We start from the raw sequence: 26,905 nt of genomic DNA on the forward strand, positions 1-26,905 counted from the left end.
AACTGATCTTAGGCTATCCCATCCTTTGCGCACATGATAAAGTGATAGAGAGGAGACCAAGTATTGCTACTACTACCATTAGTACAAATGCTTACTCATAGAATAATTTTCTTTAAAATAAGCAATTGATCTTATCTATCAGCTAGAAGAAACATTTTGCTCATTATAAGAAGTACTTAAAATGAGCAAAAATGTTCTGCACAGGGGAGTTATTTTGCTTTGAGGCCAGAAAATTTTGCCTTTTTTAACTTGTTGTGTTTTAAAATGTATTTTGTGAAGAATATTAAAAACATATTCTTAAAATAAGAAAATTTGTAATATCTAGCAAAGGATAATTTTAAGAATTACTTTCGACCAAAAGGACAAAAAAAATACTTACAATGAGCAAAATCATCAACCAAGTATAACTAGATATTTTAAATTGAATTTAGCATATTTTACATAAAAATAAGTTGATACATCTTAATACTATGACTGTTACACTTAACATAAGCAAAACATTTCTGTCAATTTCTTCCGAGCCAGACCCAACCCAAATTTGGCCCAATTTTCGACTGGGCAAACTGACTAAGAGCCTTAAAATTTTCTCATAAAGTCTTAAAAATCGATCAATGATGGAAAATTGTTAGTTGATGTAAGATCTGAGAGAAGAAATGATGTGAATGTTTATAGTCTTGTTTACTTTACATTTTGTTACAAAAGACAGGCTTTAATTTGTTTTCAAAAAACCTCTCTCCTCCTCCTGAGTCCTCACAAATGAGATGAAATTTGGGGTTTGCTCTGAGCTCGGTCCTGCAAATCAAGTTAACTGGTCGGGCTCAGGCTACCTTGGGCTTCAATACCCGCAGGCTGGAATTTTTTTAGACCCGGTCTTATCTCTACTCACATATGTGTCTTCTTTTCACTGTAAATTAAAGGTAAGATCTTACACCCGACCCAAATTTTGGTCGGGTCGGGCCTAAAATATCAATCATTTTTTAAATTATCCGTCCGTCATTGTCGAGCGCTCGGCGACGCGGGTTGCGTTGCACAATAGGGGGACTGAATCAAGAGAGAAGACCTACCTGGCCTGGCCTGGCCTGAACCCGAACGTCATGATTAACATTTTAGAACCGCGTCCCTGCGATCGCTCCTGCGTGAGAAGGGGACTAATTCCATCACACAGATCATCCACTGCGCGACACAAAGAATAATAACGGGTGTACAATTTTGTTAAAAAGTCAGCAACAAATAAAATATGAAATTTTCAGGTTTTCTTCAGGCTTGGTCCCTCAAATCAAGTTAAATGGTCAAGCTCCAGCTGGGTGGGGCTTCGATACCTGTGGGCCCGAGTCAGCTAGGGCTGGAATTTTTCAGGCCTGATCTTACCTCTACTATAGATAAGTTTCCGTTTTTGTTTTGCAGATTGTTTGCGCGCTGGAGCAAGACGATGCAGCCAGAAAGCAGCGGCTAGCCTTCAAACTGGAGCAGGTGGTTGCCTTCATGACATTGGAGAGCTGAGGACCGCACTTCCCAGGATGCACTGGGAAGAAGAGAAGAGACATCCCCCAAACCCCGCCCCGTTCGCCCGCCTCAGCCCACTTGTCCGACACCGAGCCGTGCCTGAGCGAAAATCTGTTCCTCTTTTTGTTTTCATTCCTGCTTCCTCGTTTGAATCGTTTTCGCCCCTCATCCACTGCTGCATACAGACACAAGGAAAAATTGAATTTTTTTGCGTTGTCTTTAAGAATTTACGGAACAAGTATAATTCTTTTTAACTGGAGGAGTGCGGCACACGTTTTTTGTTTTTGTTTTTTAAACTTCTGGACTTGGATCAATGCAAAGTTTTGGGGGGGGGGTTCCTTTCCCCTTGTAGCTGGGTTTGCATTTAAGACTGAGGTTAAGGGCTCCTGGGGGCACTCTCAGTGCTGAAGAGCCCCCGCAACCCCTGACGTTAGCACACACTTATTAGCATTAGCTTCCTCGCTTCCATCCGGCTAAAAATGTTCTCCTTGATGAAGCCCCGCACGGCCAGAGCGGGTTCCTCTGTAAGAAGCACACAAAGATGACAACGTTTGTGTGGTTTGATATGAGAGGCCGTTTGAGAAGTAAATCATACTTCCTCTCACCTGTAACATCATACTCTCACTCATATTTTCATGATAAAGTATAGTAGTGTGTCAATGGGAGTACAGAAGTATGTGTGAGAGAGTAGTGTGTGTATGAGAGTATAAAATAAATAATTAGACAGTATAGGATTGTTCTTGACAGTATGCCAAGTACAACTAGTTAAGACCATTGAACAGCTGTATCCCAATGCCAACAGAGCAGTACTGATCAATGGTACTTTTGGAGCGTGGTTTGAAACCACAGTCGGTATAAAACAATGCTGCAATCACTCTCGAATTGTATTCAGCATCTTCCTGGAGAGGGTCATGACAAAAGCCCTGGACAAACATAAAGGTAGAGTCAGTATTGGGGGACATCACTAAGCTCCATTTTGCTGATTATTTTGCCGGACTGGCAGAAGGAGAACAGAAATTTAGAGATGTGGCCAATGGCCTGGACAAAGCATCAACCCAGTATGGGATAGAAATCAGCACAGAAAAATCAACAATCCTCAAAGTATCACCACAAATATCACCATCAACCACCAAGAACTTGAAACTGTCACCAAATTTAAATATCATGGTCATATTAGAAGAACATTCAGAACCAGAAATCATGGCCTGGAGAGCTCAATTCACAACTGCGCTTGCCAGACTTAAACCACTCTGGAGGGACATAAACATAGCAATGAAATCAAAGATCAGACTGATGTAGGCGCTGGTTACTTTTTTCCCTACGCTTGAGTGATAAGGTCTCTCACAGTAAACTTAGCTACATAGCCCATGTGACAAATAAATGATGCAAAACGGCATCAGGGCACTTTGGACCCGATGAAGAATCGTTGTCTTCTGTGTGCATATGAAAACAGCAGTGCAATAGTCACAAGATCAGGACTGCCCAAAACCATTTTCCAGGGCACAGCCCAAGGACCGAAAACGAACTGGACCGACAATATACAAGGAGTGTACTGGTGCCAACGTTGCTATGGCACAAAAACCGACTAGAAACCGTCAGCAGTGGAAAAAGCTGTCAAGAGATACTTTTAGTGGTGCTCCGAAAACCCAGGCGGATAAGGGTTTCGTGAACCGATAGTAGTGTGTATATGAGAGTGTGGTAGTATGCGCGAAAGAGTATAGTTGTGTGTATAAGAGTATAGTACTATGTATGAAAGAGTTTGTACATGGTGTATGAATATCTGTATGGCAGTATACTTGTGCATGTGTGAGAGTATGTTGTTATATGTGAGAGCAAGTATGGTAAACTTCTCAAATGGCCTCTCATAGTTTGACAGCACACACAGAAACAAAGTGACGCAGATGCGCAAACTCAACAAAGTCCCTTGTGGGACATGCGGACATGAATAGCTGGTCAGCCTAAAAACCAAAGGAGCTTGACATTTTTCAAACAAAAATATGTATTTGTCAAGTGCCACAGAGGAACACAGACAACAAAAAAACACAAAGAAAAAGGACAACCATAAAATGAACTTTGAAAAAAAATTGTGACTGGAACCTGTGTGCTACTTTTCTGACCTCAGTTTGTGGAGATGCTGCGTGGCTCCTGGCTTTTCCACATTTTTCTTTCCTGTTTTGCACAAGCCTTCAAGGTGGACGTAGTGTAGCCGCATCGGCGCTGCGGTTGTCTTGGCGCCTCTCGTAGGACCGTTCGGGGGGGGTCGGAATTATTAAGTCGAGCAACAATGGAACTGAAGACTTTTTGGGATGAGCGAGAGCGCGAGGCAACCTCTTGTATCCTGTGAAGCTCTGCCCTTTCTTTTGCCTTGACAAACGTGCCCCATGTGGTGATGTGAATGTGCAAAGGCCGCCCTCGGTCCACCTTTATTGGCTTTTTAAGCGCATGTAAAACCATTTAAGAAAAAAACGTATTTAAGGAGAACAAAAAAAGAAAAGAAAAACTCTACGCCTTGCGATGATGATGTGGATGTGTTTGTTTACTTTTGTTTGCTTGAAAGACTGGGGAGAAGGAAAAGTAGAGAGCGCTATCTTCGTGTTTAAGGTGGAAACTTTATCTGATTGACGCTGCAGAATCTGATCATTAGTCTACGACGGTGGCGAGCCGTGCATTTCATACCTATGCCTTCAGTAGTGCTACGGCTGTGAAACATTTAGTGCGGCTAAAGCTGCAACCATTCATCTCTCTATCTACCCTGGTCATATCCCTCAAGAGGGGGTAACCGACAGCAAGACAAACACATACAAAAACGAAGTAAATAAAAAAAGGGAAAAAGTAGCAAAAAACACACACAAAATTTTGGGACCATGGCCAACCCAAATGCCCAAACACCCAAACAAGTTAAGCACCTCGGCACCCAAGTTGGTCATGCTTTCGTCCCTCCAGATGAAACAGCAGGGTCCGACAGCCTTTACTGGTTTACCCCTGCCGCATCATACAGGTGCTCTGCGCATCCCTTAGAACACGTCCAAACATCCTTTAACAACACCTCTCCACTCATTCCTATCACCAACAAGCTGCAACACATAGGGAAATAGCATCAATAATAACCTTATAAAATTGCCAAATTATTTGGGAATTTAGCCACATCTTACTCACTTCAAGATTTTGAGCCTTTTTCTCAAAAGCTTATTGTCAGATAAGCCATTTTATATGTATGTAATTTTATACTTCCGACTGTGTAGTTTTATCAACACATACGATCATCTAAATAATTCACTTTTAAAATAAAAATAGCTTAAAAAAATAGAAATACCGCTCAAACTAAGCAAACTTTTCTGCCAGAGAAGTAAGGCTTATTTATTTATTTATTTTGACGTAAAGCATTTCACTACGAAAGTACAATCTTACCTCTTTGGCAGAAAATTTCGCCCATTTTAAGTGTAATTTTTCTAGTGACAAGCTAATTTGACTTGTTTTTTTTGATTGAGTTTAATAAGAAAAAATATACCTAAAACAAGCTTAATTATTATAATCTAGATTGTTTTGTTTGAAATGAGAAATGAGTTAAATTCTAGAACCAACTTCACCAGGCATTAGGGAGCATGAAGCCCATTTTCCAAATGAGTTTTAACTGTAGTGACGTCCTACCTTGGGCTTACCTGGAGGTTTTTTTTTTTTCTAATCAAGTACAACAGGCAACACTGAAACTCAGTAATCAACAAACACCATGCTAAAAAGCTAACACAGAAAAACACCCATCCATCCATCCATCCATCCATCCATCCATTATCTTTCGTTTATCTGGCATCAGCCTCAACAGGGAAGCCCAGACCTTCCTATTCCCAGCCACTTCACCCAGCTCGTCCGACAGGATCCTGAGGCGTTCCCAGGCATGGATGTCCTGAGTGGGGCATGCCCAGACCACTTCCCGAGGGATCCGTCCGGAAGGCATCCTTGTCAAATGCCCGAGCCATCTCCAATGTGGAGGAGCAGCGGCTTCAGACTGAGTCCTTCCTGTAAGGCTGAGCTTCTCACCCTATCTTTAAGGGAGAGCCTAGCCACCCTGTGCAGCCTAGCCACCCTTGTATCCGGGATCTTGTTCTTTTGGTCTTGACCCACAGTTTAGGGCGTGAGGGTAGATCGAGGTACAAAGATTGAGCGATAAACCGTGAGCTTTGCCTTACGGCGCAGCTCCTTCCTCACCACGATGGACCGATAAATCTGTTGGTCTACCGTTCCATCCTAACCTAGCTCATGAACAAGACCCTGAGATATGAACTCCTCCACTTGGGGCAGGATCTCATCTAGAAAGCTACCACAGAAAAACACACACCAAAGCTCCATCAGAAAACAGTATTTTTAAGCAGTGAAAGAGTCAAACCTAAATAAAAACCAAACTACTTCCCACTTTCAAAGGCACAAAAGGCTATCAGCGCTGTGCATGCCCAGTGTGCTTTGGTAGAACATCTGTATGGGTAGGCAGGAACTCCAGAGCCCCGGTCCTGTGGCCCGTCACTCACGTTCTGCAGCCAAATCCTCTGGCGGATTTTACGCTGGTCACTCAGTCTGTTCAACATATCAAAGACACGGAGCTAAAAAGTCGGAGTAAACAGTAGACTTCCAAATTAGCCGTGTTCTTCATGTAGCTATGTAAACACTGTGTGTAGAAGCCCTACCAGCCATGTGTACATTACGCAGCACTGAGTGACAAAGCACGGATAGAGTTCCCACCTTAAGATGTTTTTGTCGGAACTACAGTGAAGACGTCCTCTTAGCTCAGTATTATAGCAGGTGAAAGACCCAAAACAGACTTTGACTAGACCATATTCGAAAGATAAAGAGTATCTTATCAAGAGATAAAAAAGCCCGGGTGGGAAATGGACAGTGAGCTTCTCTAACTTTGTTATAATTAATTGTATACCTGTGTATGTAAATATAATGCATTCCTATTTTGCAGTCCAGAACAAAATAATATTTGTAATATAGAATAAACTTTATTAAGAAACAAGGACTATGTGATTCATTTGTTGATGTCTCCATGTAAATCCTGCAAGCCCAGGGGCCAATTGCGCCCCTCAGGATGATAGTTAACAGGACTGTGTATTATTTGACAACTTGACGTCGCTGTATTCTGTTGTGCAATCAAAACGAGTGCTGAAATTCACGAGGAAGAATACAAACTGCGGAGGTTCAAAGTTAGCAGACAGCACATGTTTTCATCTTTTTTGCCCAAACTTTATGGAAGGATTTGGGGTTTTTAGGGTACCCGTGGCAACAAGATGGTGGACAAGTATCATCTCCCTCTAGGTGGGGCTTATGTTATATCAAGTTCTCAACCAAATAATACTACAAATGTGGTCTGCATTTCTATAGCGTTTTCAAGTCAATGAAGACCTCCCAAAGCGCTTTACAATGTGCTTCACACTCACCCATTCACATTCACACTCACACATCAATAGCAGCCATGCAGCCATGCAAGGCGCCTACCTGCTTATTGGGGGCATTAGGGGCATTCAGTGTCTTGCCCAAGGACACTTCGACATATAACACGGAGGAGCCGGGAATCGAACCTGCGATATCTTGATCCCAAGAGTGTTGAGAAATTTTAAAAAACATACAGTATTTGGGAACAGTGGAATGTTTTTATCAGATTTTTTTGAGAAAAATACATATATTCATTTGTCACTGTATAGTGTAGTGCTAAAAACACAAGGAAGAATACAATCTTCAGAGACGCAAATTGACCGAAACACACTGTTTTACCTCTTGTTTTGTTTTTTTTTGGTACCCGTAATAGAAAGATACAGGACAATTACACCATTTACCTCAAGGTATTCTTTACAATAAATCCCCAAATCCTTGAGTTTTGACAAGATATACTTCAAAATGGCAAACATTTTTGCCACACTTGTGATTTCAAGGGCCACCAGAATCAAATTGTTGGAGATACACTAATAAAATAATAATTTCCCCAAAAATTGAAAAGCGACAGAATTACTTTCATATCTGGCAACTAGACCCCAAATAACAAAATAGACTATGGTAAACAAAACATTGTTTTGAATGCAATTTCACGTGTCATGATTACTGATGTGACTCAGCTGTGCCCGCTCATCTGACGCCAACCGCCGCGGGTTCTGATTGGCTCCCTGTCACTATTTGAACCCGGTCCTGCCAATCCCCTGTTGTCAGTCCGTCTGCGAACCTCAGTGAAAATTAGGCAAGCCTTTTTCGACCCTGACTTCCACCTGTCCCGTTTTTGCTCCCATCTGTCTACGGCTACGACCTCTGTTTTGATCCCGACCACGCCTTGCTCTCACAGTCCCGGGTACCGACCAGTCTTTCCGTCCCTGACACCGCCATCGCTCGCTACGAAAGATCCACTTCCGTGTTCGGATCACAATCCAAGTACGACAGCGACTTGCTTCCTGCGTACAGCAAACACCGGATCATGGGCGCAGCGCTTCCTCTTTCCTTCAATAAAACTTGGTCAAATGTGGTAAACACTACGCAATTGGGTCCTGTTTCCGTTCTGGTCCTGAATATGGGTTGCTGTATTTAGCTGATTGAATTGGAATATCCCTAGATGCACAATTTTTGAAAGTTCTAACATGTGATCAGTTTTGCGATTAGCGTTTAGCCATTTTATTAAATTTGGCCTCAATTAGTGGACTTCCTGTTGTTTTTTTCCGTTAACATTGTTTGCAAAACTCGGACTTCCAACCAAAAATCGATTTGTCAGTCAGGGGAAGGAGGACACATGGAAGCGTGAGAAATTCCTGCGCGTAGGAGTCGGTAAAGTGCATTGACATAAAATCCGTGGGCCACTTTGATGGAGCAGCCAAGGCTTTTCCAGGTACACAACTACCTAACGCTTCCCCGCCCATCTGCTTGGCTCTCAGCTAGCTAGAGCGGCATTTCTCCATGTAAATCCTTGTCAAGGAAGGATGCTGGTTGCAGGACTAAAAGCACCCGGGATTACTTGTGTTGAATATAAGTTTACCATTCTTCATAATCAGTGTTTGAAATACAGTATTGGATGTGTTACTGAATAAGAAGAATCATTTCAGTTACTAGTGACTGGAACAGGAGATCGACAAAGGGGTGCAGCGTCTGCCGTCATGCGGACCCTGTGCCGGTCCACCGTGGTGAAGAATGAGCTTAACCGAAAGGCAAAGCTCTTGATTTACCAATCGATCTATGTTCCTACCCTCACCTATGTCATAAACTGTTGGTTATGACCGAAAGAACACAATCTACAAGTGGCTGAAATGAGTTTCCCCCGGAGGGTGACTGGGGTCTCCCTTACAGATAAGGTGAGAAGCTCAGTCATCCGGGAGGGCCTCTGTGTAGAAACCACTGCCCCTCCGCGCTGAGGAGCCAGTTGAGGTGGCACGGTCGTCTGATAAGTTCTTGGCATGTCCTACCAGCAGGAGGGCCCGGGGACGACCCAGGACACGCTGGAGAGACTATGTCTCTAGGCTGGCCTGGGAACGCCTTGGGATCCCGTTGGATGAGCTGGAAGAAGTGGCTGGGGATAATTATAAATAATTATAGCTATGAGTATTATACAGTAGTGCAAAGAGTGCAAGAGGAGCAGCTAACCAGATGTGCAAAATGGAATAGTTACTTCATTTAAAAAGTAAATGTTACCCCCCGAATAACTGACACCAAAAAGTAGTGTGTTACTCTGAAAGTAAATACAAGTAGTTACAAATAACTGTATATACTTGAATAGAAGCTGACCCCCTTAAACTGCTTTAAAATAGCAACATAATTAAATAAATCGAAGAAAATGTGTACACCAACCTGTGGAAGCAGTGAATCCTTCATATCTCTTGCTTTTGTTATTTAGGGTTCTCTTAGCAAAATCTATTGACCTGCGTGTATTTAAAAAAGTTTATATGGTGAGTTTATGTATTATTTGAAAACAACATATGTCAGGTTTTGTGGAGGTGGGAAGCAGGAATGGAGGGAGGTGTGCTCAACAAATGATGTTTAAAAAAACAGGAACAGACAAAAACTAACCTGGTCCTAAAACAATGAGCAAAGTGTGCAAAACAGAAACAAAAAAGAACCTGATAAGGTAACAGAAGACTAGATGAAAATGGCATGTAAATGGCAAGCCGACCTGACCACGAGGACCTTCTGCCGTCCCCCTGTGGAGGTCTGTTTGATGTGGATGTTTGATTTGTCATTTTTGTTTTTGTAACTTTCAGGTCATATGGTGTCATTTCTATGTCACTTTAATCCAGCCATGTCCAGCGTTTGCCCGCATCCCCGCGTCCTAGACGCATCATTTTTGCTGGGGACGCATAGTTTCAAATCAACGTGCGTCCCTGGGGCGCAACCTTTTTGCCACAAAATTGTCATTATTACCCGATTACTTTTTTTTAACCAAGATTTACTGCACTCCAAACTTATTTTCAGGCAGGTCCGCCATTGTTGTTTTGGTCTCGCGGTTCGAGTTTTCGTCTGCACGCCAATCTCAGCCAACGAGATCTCGTTGTGTAGTGAAAGGAAATCCGTCTTTTTTTAGAGAACCGGCTTTTTTGGCTCAACTCATTAAAAAGAACGGCTCACTTGCTTTGATGATTGATATTACGAATTATGTTGTATAAAGAAGTTAAGAAAAAAAGGAATATAAAAGGAGAAAATTTAAAAAAGACAGGTTTGTTGTGGTTATCCCTTAAATCGGTATATTACCAACAATAATTTGATGATTAAAACTGAATGAATATATAGATTTATATTATATATTTGTCGCCGATTTACGATTTCAACCTCGATAACACTACATTTTGGGGACCCATAGATCTCTGAAAGGGACCCATCGATTTTTGAGCATGCGAGTTCCCGGGACCCATCACTTTTCAGAGGTAAAATGAACACTGCATGCCAGTTTTTTTTTTTTCTGGTTAGGACACTTTGCTCATTTTTTAAAGACCTAGTTTGTTTTCGTTTGTTCTTGTTTTTTTATTGTTCTTTATTTTCCATAATAAATACAATCTTTTGTTGAACACATCTGCATCCATTTCTTCTCTCCTGCATTTGGGTCTACTTCTGTGAAAGATGACAAAACATTTTTTAATGAATTTCAAAAATTGGGGTCTTCAACATGGTCCCCACGGGCACCAGAGTGCCCCCTAAGGAGAATTGAGGTGCCCGCAAATATGTTCTGAAAATAGCTCACCAATTATGGGTCATTGTGAAAGTGAAATTATTTTTTCAGTGGTTCACTGAGTCTTAAACCCTACTTCAAATAATTAACCTGGTAAAAACATACAGTAGTACTAACCACATAGTAATAACACAAGTTATTTTAAAAATGCATATAATACTGGGTGCCATTTGCGGTAATTAGTAACAAAAGGTAGTTTTCAGCTTGAAAAAGGTTGGTAGCACCTGCTGTAAGGATTACAAAATAATAATAAAAATGTCCCTTTAAGATTGGTTAGTAAATATTCTAAACACAGACAAAAATGTGTACAGTACATTTTTGACAGGCAATAAAAAGCATAATTGATAGTGTTAATGTCAAGGAACGGACCAGGAGGCAGGAAGTGTGAACTCACTTTGCGTGTACGATCTGTCACTTCAATTTAGAAAATAAAAGTTGTCCAACACGCAGGGACCAAAGACAAAACAAAACAGGCTTAAAGGCAATCAAAAATTCAAACTAGGTAGTACTCACAAAACAGGCTTAAAGGCAATCAAAATCACAAACTAGGCATTTACTCAGAACAAATCGGCATGAACAGGTTTTTCCTCAAGTTAAGCAATGGTCTGGCAACGGGCAGTCCCAAAAGGAGCGCTTAAGTATCCCACACGCAATCAAGTCAATGTGTCTCAGCCGGGGTCAAGGGGCGGGACCAGCTGGGTGCCATGACGACCGTGCAGGACATGACAGTTAAACCTACTCCACTCGGTTCAGCAAAAATACTGGGAGAACGCATATTTGTTATATTTAAAAATCTAAAACTTTCTGGACGACTGCACTTTATGAACAAGTTAAGCCAAAGAATTTTTGTAAGAATTAAGACTTTTTATTAGTCACTCTCTCGCAAAAAGTCTTTGGAATGAGTTTCCCCAAATATCACCGACTTTCGCAGTGACTTTCAAATTAATCCACAATTGATCGTTATTTTCCCCATTTGTTCTTGCCCATTGAGCAAGTAAATTGCTACTCTCTCCCCCCGACAGTTTTGACTAGTTTGAAAACACGTTCCTAATTGAAACTCCGTTGCTGGAGGACTTCCATTGACTCCTTAATAGTATCGCATGGTACACCACAAGTTTCGTGAAGCGGGATAAAAGCAATAGAAGAGGAAATTCGTGCGAGGTGCATTTTGGGGTGAAAAGCGATACGCTTTGATAGGGTAATCCGTGTCGCAGGTGTACCGTCACGTCTCTTCACACATGCTGATTGTTTTGAGCGAGATAATTGGGCCCCTGTCTGTGTGTGTTGTGCCACGGATAGTTGTTTCAACACCTGCCAAACACGGCATCACTGCAGCCCAGCCAGCGCCATGGCAACACTGCGCTGCAAGAGCAGAAGCTGATATAATTGGCTACCGGCCAGCTAATGCTCCTGTGGATCAGGGTAAAAGAAGTAAAGAATGCCCATGATTTTCGACGTGATGTTGTTGAGTGTTCAAATGCAGTGACGGTCTGCAAATTTCAAACTTAGGCCTTCAGGTATGCCTTTAGTGATGTGATGTTCGCAATCGATCCAGCTCTATGAGCCAGGCCATGGAAGTGACAAAAGCTGGCTCCACACTAATGGAGAACCAATTTCCTTTGAGATGCCTTTTGCTGCCTCAGGACCAGGACAACATGCAGTGGTTGACAGAATAATGAATTATAATGCTTACTAGAAGATCCTAAAGGAGAACGTCCGGCCATCAGTTCTTTTCCTCAAACTCAAGCGCTTTTGGGTCTTAGCAGGATGAGGATCCGATCCAAAACACACCAGCACTGAATGGCTCAAAAAAACAAAATAAGGTTCTAGAGCAGGGCCAAAACTCAAACAACATCTTTGGACGTGAGTGGAACTGGATACATATTTATTGTATTCACTAAAACTTTTTTTAAACATAAAAATGAATTAAAATCAGATAGGAATATTATTCGAGAACAAACATACCTAAACATTGAATAACTTAAAAAACTTTGCCCTCCATAGAAATATATCTTTTCAAAATTATACAAATTCAAAATATGAAAAGGATTGAAATATAAATAAAACATGTGCTTTTCACTTTGTGAATTTTGCTTTGGTGAAAAACATATGCTTGGTCCAAAAGGATTTTATACATTTGACTATAAAGGACTTTATGCGATTGACTAGTTACATGTATTCAGTTTAATGCAATAAAGATATTTATAGACTGTGCTTTAATTCAATGTACAATAAAAGGTCAGGGCAGGCTGTGTGAAATGCATAGGTGGCAAATGTTTTGTACAGGACGAGCCGCACTTCTGATAACAGGATGCGTGGGTGTGCTGACGCAGAACGACCAGACATCAAGGCGCTGTTGTGTGAGATAGTTGAGCACAAACAACTGCCTTGGCACGCCCATGGGAAGAGCCGATACGACATCCTGAGGGGAGAAGACAACCAATAAGAGAAAGCTAAAGTTAGCTGCAGATGACACATAGCCAATAGGGGAATAGTAGGATGTCTTTGCTTTGAAATGTATAAATGATCCTGGGCAATTCGGATGGGGTTCATCTTCTGTTGGATAAGGGACCCGAGCCCCAGGCTTTGTACTAGATCTGCTGTCAAGAATAAATCTACTCCCGTGTGGAATTGCCGGCTTCCTGGTCATTTCTCTCTCAAAACGAGTGCGCATAATTGTTGGATTAATGTAGGTCGTGTTTGGTTAATGGAGTCAGATAACTTATTCCAACATTTTGGTAAACGTTTGGTACATTTTTAAAGTTAAAATTCCAACAGTCCTCATATTCTTCTTTAACTCTTCAACTTTCTGTACCCTCTGCCCTGCATTCAGGTGTTTCAGCTTACTGTAATGTTTTGTTCCGTAGTGCAGTTTTACATAAAATTCCTGAAGTATGGGCACAATAACTCCACATAGAAGACAATTGTAGTGATAGTGTGCTGCCTGGGAAGCATGGGCCTCCTTTTTGGCCTCAAGGTGCTGAATTCTCCATTGGGTCAAGGCTTTCATCTTTTCAAGCTTCTGCATTTTCTTGTTTAACACCAAACTCGGATTTCTAATCTCCTCCTTTCTCTTATTGGAAGTCTCAAAGGTTTGCAACAGTTCCTTTAGGTTGACCAACAATTAATTTATATTGATATAAACAAAAAATTACATAAAATAGGTAAATGTATCCAATAATTGAAAACTCATATGTGAAACCAGGAAAATCAATAGTTTTAATGTGGACTGAGAATTTTATTTTTCTTGATTTGATTTTTTTTTACTTTTTAGTTCTAGAGTCAAAGTTGATCACTTATGTTGGTTATCAAACACAGCTCTCATGACCTCTCATCACATCAAGCGCAGACAATTCTGAGAAAGCTAAGTTGGTTTCTTCAAAATCTCCCAAATTGAAGCTTTATTTCTATCCATATGAGACAAACGGCCCTAGAGTTTAATCCCTTCAAACTTTGTAAAATACACTTAATAAATGCTGGCTGGTCTGGATCAAACAACCCTTTTTTGAAGTGATATGTTCAAAGAAACCAAATTGTATGTCAATAGAGAGATGATGAACTCCACTGATACTTGTTTTCAAATCTTATAAACGGTGCAGGCCAAGCCTGTAATGCAATATGGGCTGGCCCATTCTCCACCTCCTTTCACCAACAGTCTTCTGGTTCCATTTATCGATTTTAGAATTACAACCTTGGATTGGCGCTGCAGGTTTTGACGTCAGAACCCCTTTTTCCTCCAATAAACATTCGAGTCGTTCGTCCCTCCCACTGGGAAATGTGGTTGCATTATCCCGGTACCGATTGTCCCTGATGCTACACCGAAGAGAGCTGACAAAAGGATGAAAAGTAACTCTCCCTGCTTTCTTTTTTCCTTTCTTTTGTTTCTTTCCTCAAAGGCCAGACACTTTTATTATGTGCCCATTTATCATTTTGTGTTCAGCTTTTGCTGTTCTTTCTTTCATTTAGCAACCACAGTGTCGTGACCTGCCTCTTAAACACCCGCGCCATTGATCCTTCAGCACGGGTTCAAATAATATTACAAGGATGAAAAAACTCTCCTCCTATATCTTATAAGTATACAGAAAGTACAACTGAAGCATACACAAGCACTCTGCAGTGAAGAAGAGGAAAAAAACCAAGAGTAGTCAAGTCATGTTTTTTTGTATAGCCCTTAATCACAATGAGTTTCAAAGGGCTGCACAGACCACAGATTATTGCAAACTACAGACTATTATTACATCGGGGCGGCAGTAGCTCAAGAGGTAGAGCGCTCGTCTTGGGATCAAGGGATCCCAGTTCGAATCCCGGCTTGTCCGTGTTACATGTCGAAGTGTCCTTGGGTAAGACACTGAACCCCTATTACCCCCGATAAGCAGGTTAGCGTCTTACATGGCTGCAATACAAGGCCGCTATTGGGAAATGTGAAGCGCTTTGGGAAGTCATTGACTTGAAAAGCGCTATATAAATGCAGATCATTTCATTTCATTACATCATCCCCTGATCTAAAACCCACATGAGGGCAAGGAAAAACTCAAAAACGTCAAAATGCGGAAAATAAAGAAACCTTGAGAATAGAATAGAATATACCTTAGTTGTTATTGTTACAAAATGGGTTAACATATTGTGACAACGAAATTGGGCATGTCACTCCAGTTTTACACATTCACAGTGAGGTAAAAAGCCAAGAAGATAAAGGAACAGAAAAGATAAGGTTATAAAACAAGGAGGATAAGGCTATAGTTGTAATTTACATGATGTTTACACAAGAAATGTCGGCATGTAGGATGTTACATACAGTTGGTATCGTAATACAGTTGGTATCGTAAGGGTTGTGCAATTTTGCATTTGGTGCAAAAGTCATTCCACACCGTAATGCAGTATGTTAGAATGCTCTCCACTGTGGCTTTGTAAAATGACACCTGCAGCTGTTGTTTTAGATTACTTTTCCTGAGCACTCTCAGGAAATGCAGTCGCTGCTGGGCCTTCCCTACCACTGCTCTGGTGTTTGCAGACCAGGAGAGGTCGTCGGAGATGTGCACACCCAGAAATTTGAAGGAGTGGACTCTCTCTACATAGTCTCCTTTTATGATGAGTCGTTCTGGATTCCTGCCATTCCAGAAGGGACCGCACATGAGGTAATCCCCCTTCCAGGATGACCAACTGAAATGGATGTTGCAATAACAAATAATAAATAGATATTGTCGATGTGAAATATAGGTTATTCCTAAACTAGAGAATATAAGTGTGTTTTAGAGCCTGGGGGAAGATGGGCAACACAATTGCCATATAACCAAGGAAGAGCAAAAATGGTTTTGTTCATTTACCATAAAAAGATGCAGTAAAACCACATTCACTTTTCACTTTAATAGTATACAAACTTTGACCTGAATGCCCTGAAAAATATTCTGGTCGGGGCCAAGGGTCCAAGCTATTAAATGTAGATTATAATAGGCTCCCCCACTCCCCAACTATGGGTGCAGGCAGAAAAGACCAGTCAGCAAATTGAAGTAGACGGGCCCCACACCTTCATAACTGATACTTGCTAATGCACTCTTTACCACGGCATAAACTTTATTCTACTTTTTTAACTGTTAATATCTGAACCCGCAAAACTATCATCTGGGCCACTACACCCACTTAATCAACATTAGAGATGCGCACTTAGAAGCAGAGGGAGGGAAAGTGTCCCGTCAATCGACCCGTTCCTCATAGTACATGTTAAGCGCTGCAGTTTTGCTCTACAGTGAGCCACTTCGGCGGGTCATTGCATTTTTAATGCGGACTTATTTTCAACTGAATAATTTAGTGCCTGGTCAGCAAGCAAGGGTGATCCGGAATCTATCCGATGGGCGTGAGGGAAGAGCTGAGTCGGGGTACATCCAGCTTCAGGAAATCGGAAGGTGCAGAAAAGTGCAGGAAAGTGCATGTCCTAGCATTCCTTGTACTATTGAATCAATTACTTGTCACTTAATATTATGCAGATCCATTGGAAGATGTCTCGGAATTTGAGTATTGCCAACACTGGAACTTCAAAAGTTGTGACCTTTTTAATGTTGTAGATATGAAAAAAATGTGAAAAACACATAGTTCAAAGTAACGATTAAAAAAAAATCAGGCCATTTCACGATCCTGTACTCAGGTTGCTGTTTCTCTGTAGGTTCCTCTCTCCAATATCTCTAAATCTTGCCTCATATGGTTACTTCCAGGTTCAATTGTCCTCCTCACAGCTGTGGTCACTTGTTTGGGTTTCCCCACGATTTTTCCTCCTAATAGAATTCGTCCTCTTCCCTTTATTAGTACTCCGTCCACTTGGTTACTTGTTAGTTTATTGTCTTCCTTCTTACCTCCAAGCACTCTTATCTTTTTGTTATTCCAGTGTACCTAAAAGGTGCCCTGACGACCCTGGCGGTTAAGGGGTTCGTGAACCATAAACCGCTTATCAAGCTAACAGCAAGTCAAGCCATCCAGTATTTTTCTTTACTCATTTCATGTATTTTTGGGGAATGGATGATTACCTAATTATTGATGACTACATTCCAAAGGAGAAGCGCATAAACTTCAAATAAAATGAATTGTAAGACAATAAAACATTTTCAGCTTCTATGCTAGTTTATATATTGTGTTCTTGCTCTACCAATCAAATGATGAAGAAAATGGAGGTTAATTCATGTGGAATTTGACTGTGCCTCACTAGACACGAACATCACTAAACATCACTAAGCTAATACTGTTATAATTCTATAATAATGTATTGCATCCATTATTAGAGAATTACATTTAATCTGCTGATGACTAACACCGCACTGCTGTCACTAATAACTGGTTATTTAATTCAGGCGTACTGTGATATCCAAATTACGGCCCGTGAGCCTGATACGGCCCACCCCAACATTTGATCCGGCATCCTGGACAATACCAGAGAGCATTTTTTTTCATATATCATATTTTTTGATGTATAACGCATTTATATTTTTTACAGAAAAAGTCGTGTGTGTTTTTTGTTGGTGGTGAGAACACCAGACTCTGACCACTGGTCTACCAATAATATAAAAGACATACGAAAAGGCATTGGTTTTATCTCATTATTACTCATTATCAGGTCATTTAGTCATGGTACCAGAGACAAATTTTGTTGTGCATTTCACATGTTATCATGACAATGACAACTAAGCTGAGGGACCTGTTAAGATTGTGCATGACAAAAAAGAAAGTTAATGTTCCATGGAATTCGGAAAACCCAGATGGTATTATTTGGTTAATATTTAGTTTAACAGTAGTATTATTTATTTTCTGAATTTTGTAAATTAATATAAATGTAATTTTTTTGCATTTATATAGCTTTTCAAGTCAGGTCAAGTCAAGTCATGTTTATTTGTATAACCCTTAATCACAAAGAGTCTCAAAGAGATCAAAGACTATTGCAAACTATTATGACAGACTATTATGACACCATCCCCTAAAACCTACATGAGGGCAAATAATACACATATTATCAACATCAAATATAGATTATTCATATGCTATAGAGTAGAAGTGTGTTTTAAGCTTAGATTTAAACATTTCAAGTCACTGAAGACCTCCCGAAGCGCTTTACAATGTGCTTCACACTTACCCATTCACACACACTTACATACACCGATAGCACCGTCACTTATGCAAGACAACTACCTGCTTATTGGGGGCCTTATGGATTCAGTGTCTTGCCCATGGACACTTTGATTGGTGACACAGAGGAGCCGGGAATCAAACCTGCAACCCCTTGATCCCAAGATGAGAACTTTAACTCGTGAGCTTCTGCCGTCCTATGAAGACTGCAGAAAGAGTTATTTGGCTATCGTTTATTTATTTTCTTAATTGTCTTTTGGAAAATCGGAAAGGGTTATTGGATTGTGGCTTTTTGAAATGTTTACATCCAGACACTCCTGCAATAATCAGACTTTCTGCTACAAGGCGACCATCGTAAGGTTTGTTAACAGAAAACGGAAACATGAAATCCTTAAGCAAGGAAAAAAACTAAAAGGGACTAATGTTTATTTAAATGAACACTTAAGCAAAAAAAACTCTGACATTGCAAGACAGGCTCGATTTTTGAGGAAAACGAACAAAATACAAGGAACATGGACTTCAAACTGCAGAGTATACATAAAGTTAAACGGCACTCCGGAACAAGCAAAAATATTATGGGTTCGAGAAATGCAGGAGCTGGACAGATTTGCCTGAAGTGTAACAATGGCATCCTGGACTGACAATATGGACACCCTTATTACAGATCACAATAAAAAAATCCATCATAAAATATTAGGCCAAGATTTACCGGAACTGAGCATTGTTAATCACACTGACTCCAATAATTCAAGATTAGATGACTTCGATCCTGACCACAAATTCATATCAGCTAGCTCAGACAATTGCAAATATTATACTGGAAATGAATACAATACCTTTGTTAAATCTGAAGACAAATTCTCAATAATACACTTTAACAGTAGAAGTATGTACACACATTTTGATGACATCACTGAGTACTTACAACAATTTGAGAACCCGTTTAGTGTTATTGCAGTTTCTGAAACGTGGTTCAGTGAGGGAAGGGGTGTAAATTTTGAATTAAATAATTATAATCTGAACTATGTAAATAGAACTAACAAAATAGGAGGTGGAGTAGCTATATATGTGCACAAAAGATTAAAATCGAAAATATTACAAAACATGTCATTTGTCATTGACGATTTACTTGAATGTATTACAATAGAAATTATAAATGAAAAAAGGAAAAATATCATAGTCAGTTGTGTGTATAGAACACCCGGCTCAAATCTGGAAACCTTCACAAACTGGGCTGAAAAAACATATTCAACAATAAGCGCCAAAACACTATTCATTTGTGGAGATTTCAACATCGATCTAATGAATCCAAACAACCATAAAAACATTGATGACTATATTAATATGATGTACAGTATGAGTTTGTACCCAACTATATTAAGGCCTAGTAGACTCACTTCACACAGTGCAACACTCATTGACAATATATTTACAAATAATATGGAATTTACAAATGTCAGCGGGTTACTGGTTTGTGATATTTCTGATCACCTACCAGTATTTACAGTATATGATGAAAAGGTTACTAGACAAGAATCAATTAAGGATTATGTTTACAAACGAGTTAGAACTGAAGCGACTATTATATCACTGTATGATGACTTAGTTAAACAAAACTGGAATGCTATATATAGTACAGATGATGTGGATGGTGCGTTTGACATATTTTTGGAAATATTCACCAACAAGTACAACAAAAATTGCCCATTGAGACAAATTAATATTAAGAATAAATCTGTAAATCATCCATGGATAACTAAGGGTTTACATAATGCTTGTAAGAAAAAAAACTACTTATATAGAAAATTTATTAAACTAAGAACTAAGGAAGCCGAAACCCGGTATAAAACGTATAAAAACAAATTGACAGGAATATTAAGAGCAAGCAAGAAATTATACTATACCAATTTATTACATCATAACAAAAGTAATATCAAAGGTATTTGGGATATATTAAATAGTATAATAAAAGGAAAGAATGTAAGCAATGCATATCCAAACTATTTTATTGATAAGAACAGTGAAAATTATAATTTAAATCAAGTTGTGGAGAATTTCAATAGTTATTTTGTAAATGTTGGACCAGAGCTCGCTGCAAATATCCCAGAGTGCAGTGGTAAACAATTTGAGTCACTAATAAAAATGAACTCCAAGACCATGTTTTTATCTGGGGTTACGGAATCAGAAATCTTAGACGTGGTTAACAACTGTAAAAACAAAACGTCTATGGATTGTTTTGACATCGATATGGTACTAATTAAGCAAATTATAAACAGCATTGTGAAACCATTGACCTACATCTGTAATCTATCATTTCTAACAGGCACATTTCCAAATCAAATGAAAATAGCAAAAGTTATACCAATATACAAAAATGGGAACAAGCACACTTTTACAAACTATAGACCGGTATCTCTGCTTCCTCAGTTCTCTAAAATATTAGAGAGACTTTACAATAATAGACTGGAACAATTTGTAGATAAACATAAATTGATTAATGAAAGTCAATATGGTTTTAGAGCAAACAGATCAGCAACAATGGCAATTATTGATGCAGTAGAAGAAATCACCCACAGTATAGAAAAGAAGAGATACGCAGTCGGGGTATTTATTGACTTAAAAAAAGCATTTGATACCATTAATCATAATATACTATTAAAAAAACTGGAAAGATATGGCATCAGGGGAGTGGCTTTGAAATGGATTCAAAGTTATTTGACGGGGAGGAAGCAATATGTAAAAATGGGAGAGTTTTCATCTGAATATTTGGACATCTGTTGTGGAGTACCACAGGGTTCTATCCTGGGACCAAAGCTATTTAATTTATATATTAACGATATTTTTAATGTTTCAAAACTATTGAAAATAGTAGTATTTGCAGATGACACTAACATTTTCTATTCAAATGATAACTATATGGATTTGGTAACCTGTATTAATCGTGAACTAATTAACCTAAAAGTATGGATGGATATAAATAAATTATCTTTAAATTTAAATAAAACCAAAGTAATATTCTTTGGTAATCGTAAGGCAAATCAAAATTTAGAAGTAAAAATGGATGGTGTCACAATAGACATTGTAATTAAGTTTTTAGGGGTCATAATAGACAATAAACTAAGTTGGAAAACACACATCAGACACATACAAACAAAGGTATCTAAAAGCATTTCAATAATTAATAAAACCAAAGTTCTTTTACATTATAATGCATTGTATTTATTATATTGTTCTCTCGTTCTGCCATATTTAACATATGGTGCAGAAGTCTGGGGAAATAATTACAAAAGTTCACTACAGCCCCTTTTTATCCTTCAAAAACGTGCAATAAGAACCATACACAGGGTAGGATATCGGGATCATACCAATATTTTATTCATGCAGTCCAATTTATTGAAACTGGATGATTTAATAAAATTTTTCACTTCACAACTGTTATTTAAAGTCAACAAAAACATAGTGCCAGAAAACATACAAAGATTATTCACTCGGAAAGAGGGAAATTATAACTTGAGGGGCTGTGGTGAATTCAAAATCCCAAAGGTGAGAACCACCAGGAGAAGTATGTGTGTGTCTGTGTGTGGAGTCAGACTTTGGAATAATTTGCAAAATGAAATCAAACAATGTCCAAATATCCATGTGTTCAAATTTAAATACAAAAAAGCATTACTGGCGAAATACAGAGATGAAGAAAATGGGATATGAGGGAGACTGGAAATACTGCACTTCAAACCATGGCTAACTTGTTGTTATTGTGCTATTATCACATCAGAACTGTTATAAATATTGTGTTTATTTTTATTGATATTATCATTGGTGCCGCAGTGACATTATGCGCATTATGACGTTGAGGGATGGGTATTGCGAAGATTAGTGTATAAAATATGTGATTATTGTAACTTATAATTATTGATATCTGACCTATGTAATAAGTATATCCATGAGATTTTGTTGTATTGTACACAAGAGGGAGCTATCTATAAAATGTATTTAATAGGGAAGATAAAGGGGTAGGAAAAATAAGCATCTGCTTCTGACTACCCCTTTTCGAACATTTTGTGGGACATTATTTCGTTGTTGACTCATTGTTTTTGTCCTGTTTTTATTTTTATGTTCGAAATAAAATTTTCATTCATTCATTCATTCAAACTGACCCTGGTTTAGGGACCTCTGCCTCAAAACATCCATACTAAGCTAAAATTGGAAATTCTGCAAAAATATACATAACAGTGATTACATTTTCTATCCGCGACTATATAAATCTGTTTGACTGCTTCATGCAAATATATGCATTGAACATCTCCATGGGGGCGAGTGCAGTAATAGAGTAGAACTAGGGAATGGGGCAATTAAACAACAAACACAACATATATCATCTTGTCACAGACAAGCGGACATCATAATGCCAAGTAATAGCTCCTCCCATCTGCGGCAGAGGTATAGGCGGGCTTTCCTGGGGCTCTTGTGCTAATAATGAGGCCTCATAGGGTTGGGGGAGAAAGGGCCGTTCAGCGGCCCGACCTCTACCGACATGAATAACAAAAGGCAGAGCGAGATCATTAGGCCCTCGGACGCCCGAGGGCTCCGCCGCTTTAATCAGGTTTGCGTAATGAATGCACCTGCTGTGAATCCCCGCTTATTCATAACAGTCGGCCAAATACACTTTATAATATGGTAGCCGACGCCGCTAGTCTGTGCAGGCCAAGTAATTGAGCCGGTGTCTGCTTTTATTAAGGGCCCGGAGTTGATATGACGCAGTGACAATGTTATGACAAGGCCTCGGGTCACGTTAGATTGATCATCACCTTGGGATTTCTTGATAGCAATGTCACGCATAATGAGAAATAAACTCACTCTCTGTCAATAGTTGGCTATGGAGTTTTTCAAATGCATTACAACAAGGTTTTCTTAACTTTCTTTTGACAAGTACCCTTCGATGCTTGCTCCGTTTTGATTTCTGAGACCAAGGTTTTTGGCTTCAACCAAAAAAAGTAATGACCTACAACCCCCAAATTATCAAGTCAAGTCATGTTTATTTGTATAGCCCTTAATCACAAAGAGTCTCAAAGGGCTGCACAGACCACAGACTATTATTACACCATCCCCTGATCTAAAACCTATATGAGGGCAAGGAAAAACTCAAAAACGTCAACATGAAGAAAATGGAGAAACCTAGAGAAGGGACCGCACATGAGGTAATCGCCCTTCCAGGATGACCAGGCTGCAATGAATGTTGCATTCAGTGACTACAAAATCAGAAACAGAATCTGTTTTTGTCGATTTTTACTAAATGCATGGTGTTTATTGCCCCTATATGCTTTGAACTTGTGAAGAAAGGCAGATATGGTAAAACTATCGGAGCTATAGGAGTTACTTACTATCGCCAGCCGCTCCAGGAATCGGAAAAATAATGTTTTTATGGTGTATATTTTAGTCGATTTTGTGTGGCTTCCATATGCTCTAAACGTGTATTAAGTCTAAGATCACATGATTTCTACTCATGCTGCGAATGATAGAGAATGGAAAACAGATAAATGCAAAAAAAGCATGATGGGGGAAGCAACTCTTTAATGTATCTGATGACTTTGCGTTAATATCTTTCAGGACAACTTTGTTTTTGGCATTCTTCAACAATGGTTTCTGGCACCATGAGCATGAATAGTGTAATCATGCGTTACAATTGAATGCCATGCATGTTAACTACAAAATACAGTTAAGTGTCGGCGCTCTCACTGCCGCAACCCCCGCTCGATCACCGTTGCATAAAATGCCTTGCGATCTAGTCAGCGATGTTTTTTGATTGATCAATTATTGAACGATTTCGGTAGTATACCGCAGAATTTCGTGTAGTAATTCACACGTATGAATACTGTATGCATTTCTAATCTTAGCTATCGTATTTTGACGTACATACGGCACAGGATCCGCGTCACCAACTACCACAAAGAGTTTAAACCTGTCACCGAATATAATATCTTGGAGCTGTCGTATCAGAGGACGGGTCAGAACCAGGTCAAGGACAGAATAGCAGTGAAGAAAGCCGTCCGTAGTTGCGTCGTCGGTGGTGTTCCGATGACCCTGACGGTTAAGGAACAGTAAAGCATATTTACATTACATTAAAATAGATTTCAACTATGATATACTCAAAAAAATGCTTAAAATGTTGAAGGTTAAATATTTTCTCTTTAACCATGTGTTAAGAATGCCCAACTGAGATCAATGAGCACTTGTACTCCATTTTCACTGCAAAATTAGTATACTGAGAGTGCAGATACAGAGTGCTGTCATGATTACTCATTAGTATCACCTGTGCCCGCTCATTTGGTGCCAGCCGCTGCGGGCTACCTGATTGGATCCCTGTCCTTTTGTAAGCCCAGTCCTGTCACTCTCCAGTTGTCAGTCCGTCAGCGAACCTCTGTTGTTACAAGGCAAGGATTTTGACTGTGACTCACGTCAGTCCCGCTTTTTGCACCCGTTTTTCTATCCGTCCATTCCTGATCTCCCCGTTTGCTACGACTTGTTTTTGATTCCGACCAGGTTTGCTCTCCCATTCCAGCTTACCACCTGTTTTTGATCCCGACCACGTTTTTGCTCTCCTGTCCCGGCCATCTTCCGCTCCGGAGGATCAACTTCCGGATTCGGATCTCGGTCCGATTGTGTGAGCGGCTTGCTTCCCACGTCCAGCGAGCACCGGATCGCGGGCGCTGCCCTTCCTCTTTCTATCAAACAACTTGTGGTTAACGCTACACATTTAGGTCCTGATTCCGTTCTGGTCGTGACAAGTGCAATAGTGGGACCAAGTATTCTGATTCAGCAAATACCTTAGCCCCAAAATATAGAATTAGTAATGGTATTAGCAAGCCAACAGCAAGTCAAGAAACGCAGTAATTTGGTCCTTGTTGTATGGAGTTTTTTCATAATGGAAGATTACATATTGATGGATACCTTTATTTAAAAGGAGCAGCTCATGGACCTAATTTTGTAAGTTAAGGTCATATCCCTCAAGAGGGGTGAGCGACAGCAAGACAAACACATACAATAACAAATAAAATTTAAAAAAGGAAAGGAAAAAAAGAAAAAACTCACCCAAACATTTTTGTACCATGGCCAACCCAAATGCCCAAACACCCAAACAAGTTAAGCACCTCGGCACCCAAGTCGGTCATGCTTTGCTCCCTCCAGATGAAACGGGACACAAGAAAGCAGCCATGTCACTCGTGTCAGGGTGACACAACATACTCTTCTGTTCAACAGCAGGGCCCGACAGCTTTCACTGGTTTACCCCTGCCGCATCATACAGGTGTCCTGCCCAACCCTTAGAACGCGTCTTAACATCCCACTATCCATTTACAACACCTCTCCACTCATTCCTATCACCAACAAGAGCTCTAGCTTCCACTAGATTTAGACGTCTTTTCTCCAGTGCACTGATAAGACCATTCATCCACATCAATCTCGGCCTTCCTCTTGGTCTCCTTTTATTTATTTCTGCTCTGTAGATCCTCTTCAACATTCACTTCTCATCCGTCCCCTCCATGTGTCCATACCAACCGAGAACTCTTTTATCCACACGCTTGCTCAGTTCCACTACTACTCCAGTTCTAACTCTCACAATTTCATTTCTCAATCTATCCAATCCTGACATACTCCTCAAACACTTCATCTCAAAAACATTTAATTTTCTTCTCAAATCTGCGTTCAGGCTCCAAGTTTCTGCACCATACAACACAGTCGGCACAATCACACTCTCATACAGTCCCCTTTTAACATCCATACTCATACTCTTGTTGCTCATCATTCTCCTCAGAGCACCCAAAACCTTGCTTCCTTGATTCACTCTGTGCAATACCTCGTACTCAATTCCACCAACTGCATTCACATCACAACCCTAGTACCTAAAGCTTTTCAACTTCTTCCAGAACCTGTCCATGCAACCTCATTTGTAAGTTAAGGTAAAACTATAAAACCCTTGTTTTTATGTTTATATTTTGCTTCCCTGCTCTGCCTATCAATAATGAAGAACCATAGCAGACACAAACCACTGATAAAACATATTTTTAGACTACCATTTCAGCAACATCCCTTAGAAATTGCAATCTTCCATTACTGATGAGCTACCCATCACGTCTGAAAAAGTCAATTCTGACCGAGTGTGTTTCTAAACAAATAGCCTCTGGGAGGTGTAAAACAACCCTTAATTGAACAATGAATTGACAAGAAAACTTGGTAAGTTCAAAAACAACCCATAATGAATTCTGCCACTCTTAATTATAACCGAGCGAGACTGTATTTTTTTCTAGCTTTTGTCACACCTTGCATCTGCCACCATGTATATCTGCAGAATTGATAAGCACGTTTGTCTTTCGTGTCGTCGCAGCGAACCCCATGTGATCGTGTGCCAAAAGCGTGACCTTTTCCCATTTGTCTTTGTCGGGAGAGTAGGCTGTCCCAGCACAGAGCTTTCCCCCCAGCTGTTGGGTTTAATAAAGGGCCATTGGTATACAGCGTCTCACTCTCTCATCTTTGCAATGTTCCAGTCGTGCCTTTGTAGCAAGCCAAGCGACACGTCAACAACAACTCTTGAATAAAGCAAACTGGCTAATTTGGCTCGGAGGC

At 39.9% G+C, this 26,905-nt stretch overlaps 1 protein-coding gene across 1 annotated transcript in view; it reads left to right on the forward strand.

Moving 5' to 3' along the window:
- The window catches only part of plxna4 (plexin A4), a 351,701-nt gene extending 345,187 nt beyond the window's left edge, over positions 1-6,514 (forward strand). Inside the window, exon 33 of the mRNA XM_088348478.1 lies at positions 1,405-6,514. Coding sequence (XP_088204604.1) covers positions 1,405-1,500 — 96 coding nt within the window. The 3' untranslated portion in view covers positions 1,501-6,514. The remainder of the gene's footprint in view (positions 1-1,404) is intronic.
- Positions 6,515-26,905: the final 20,391 nt, after the last annotated feature.

This window comes from Urocampus carinirostris, chromosome 11 (genome assembly GCF_059441175.1).
Source record: "Urocampus carinirostris isolate Australia breed hairy pipefish chromosome 11, RoL_Ucar_1.0, whole genome shotgun sequence".
Lineage (NCBI taxonomy): Eukaryota > Metazoa > Chordata > Actinopteri > Syngnathiformes > Syngnathidae > Urocampus > Urocampus carinirostris.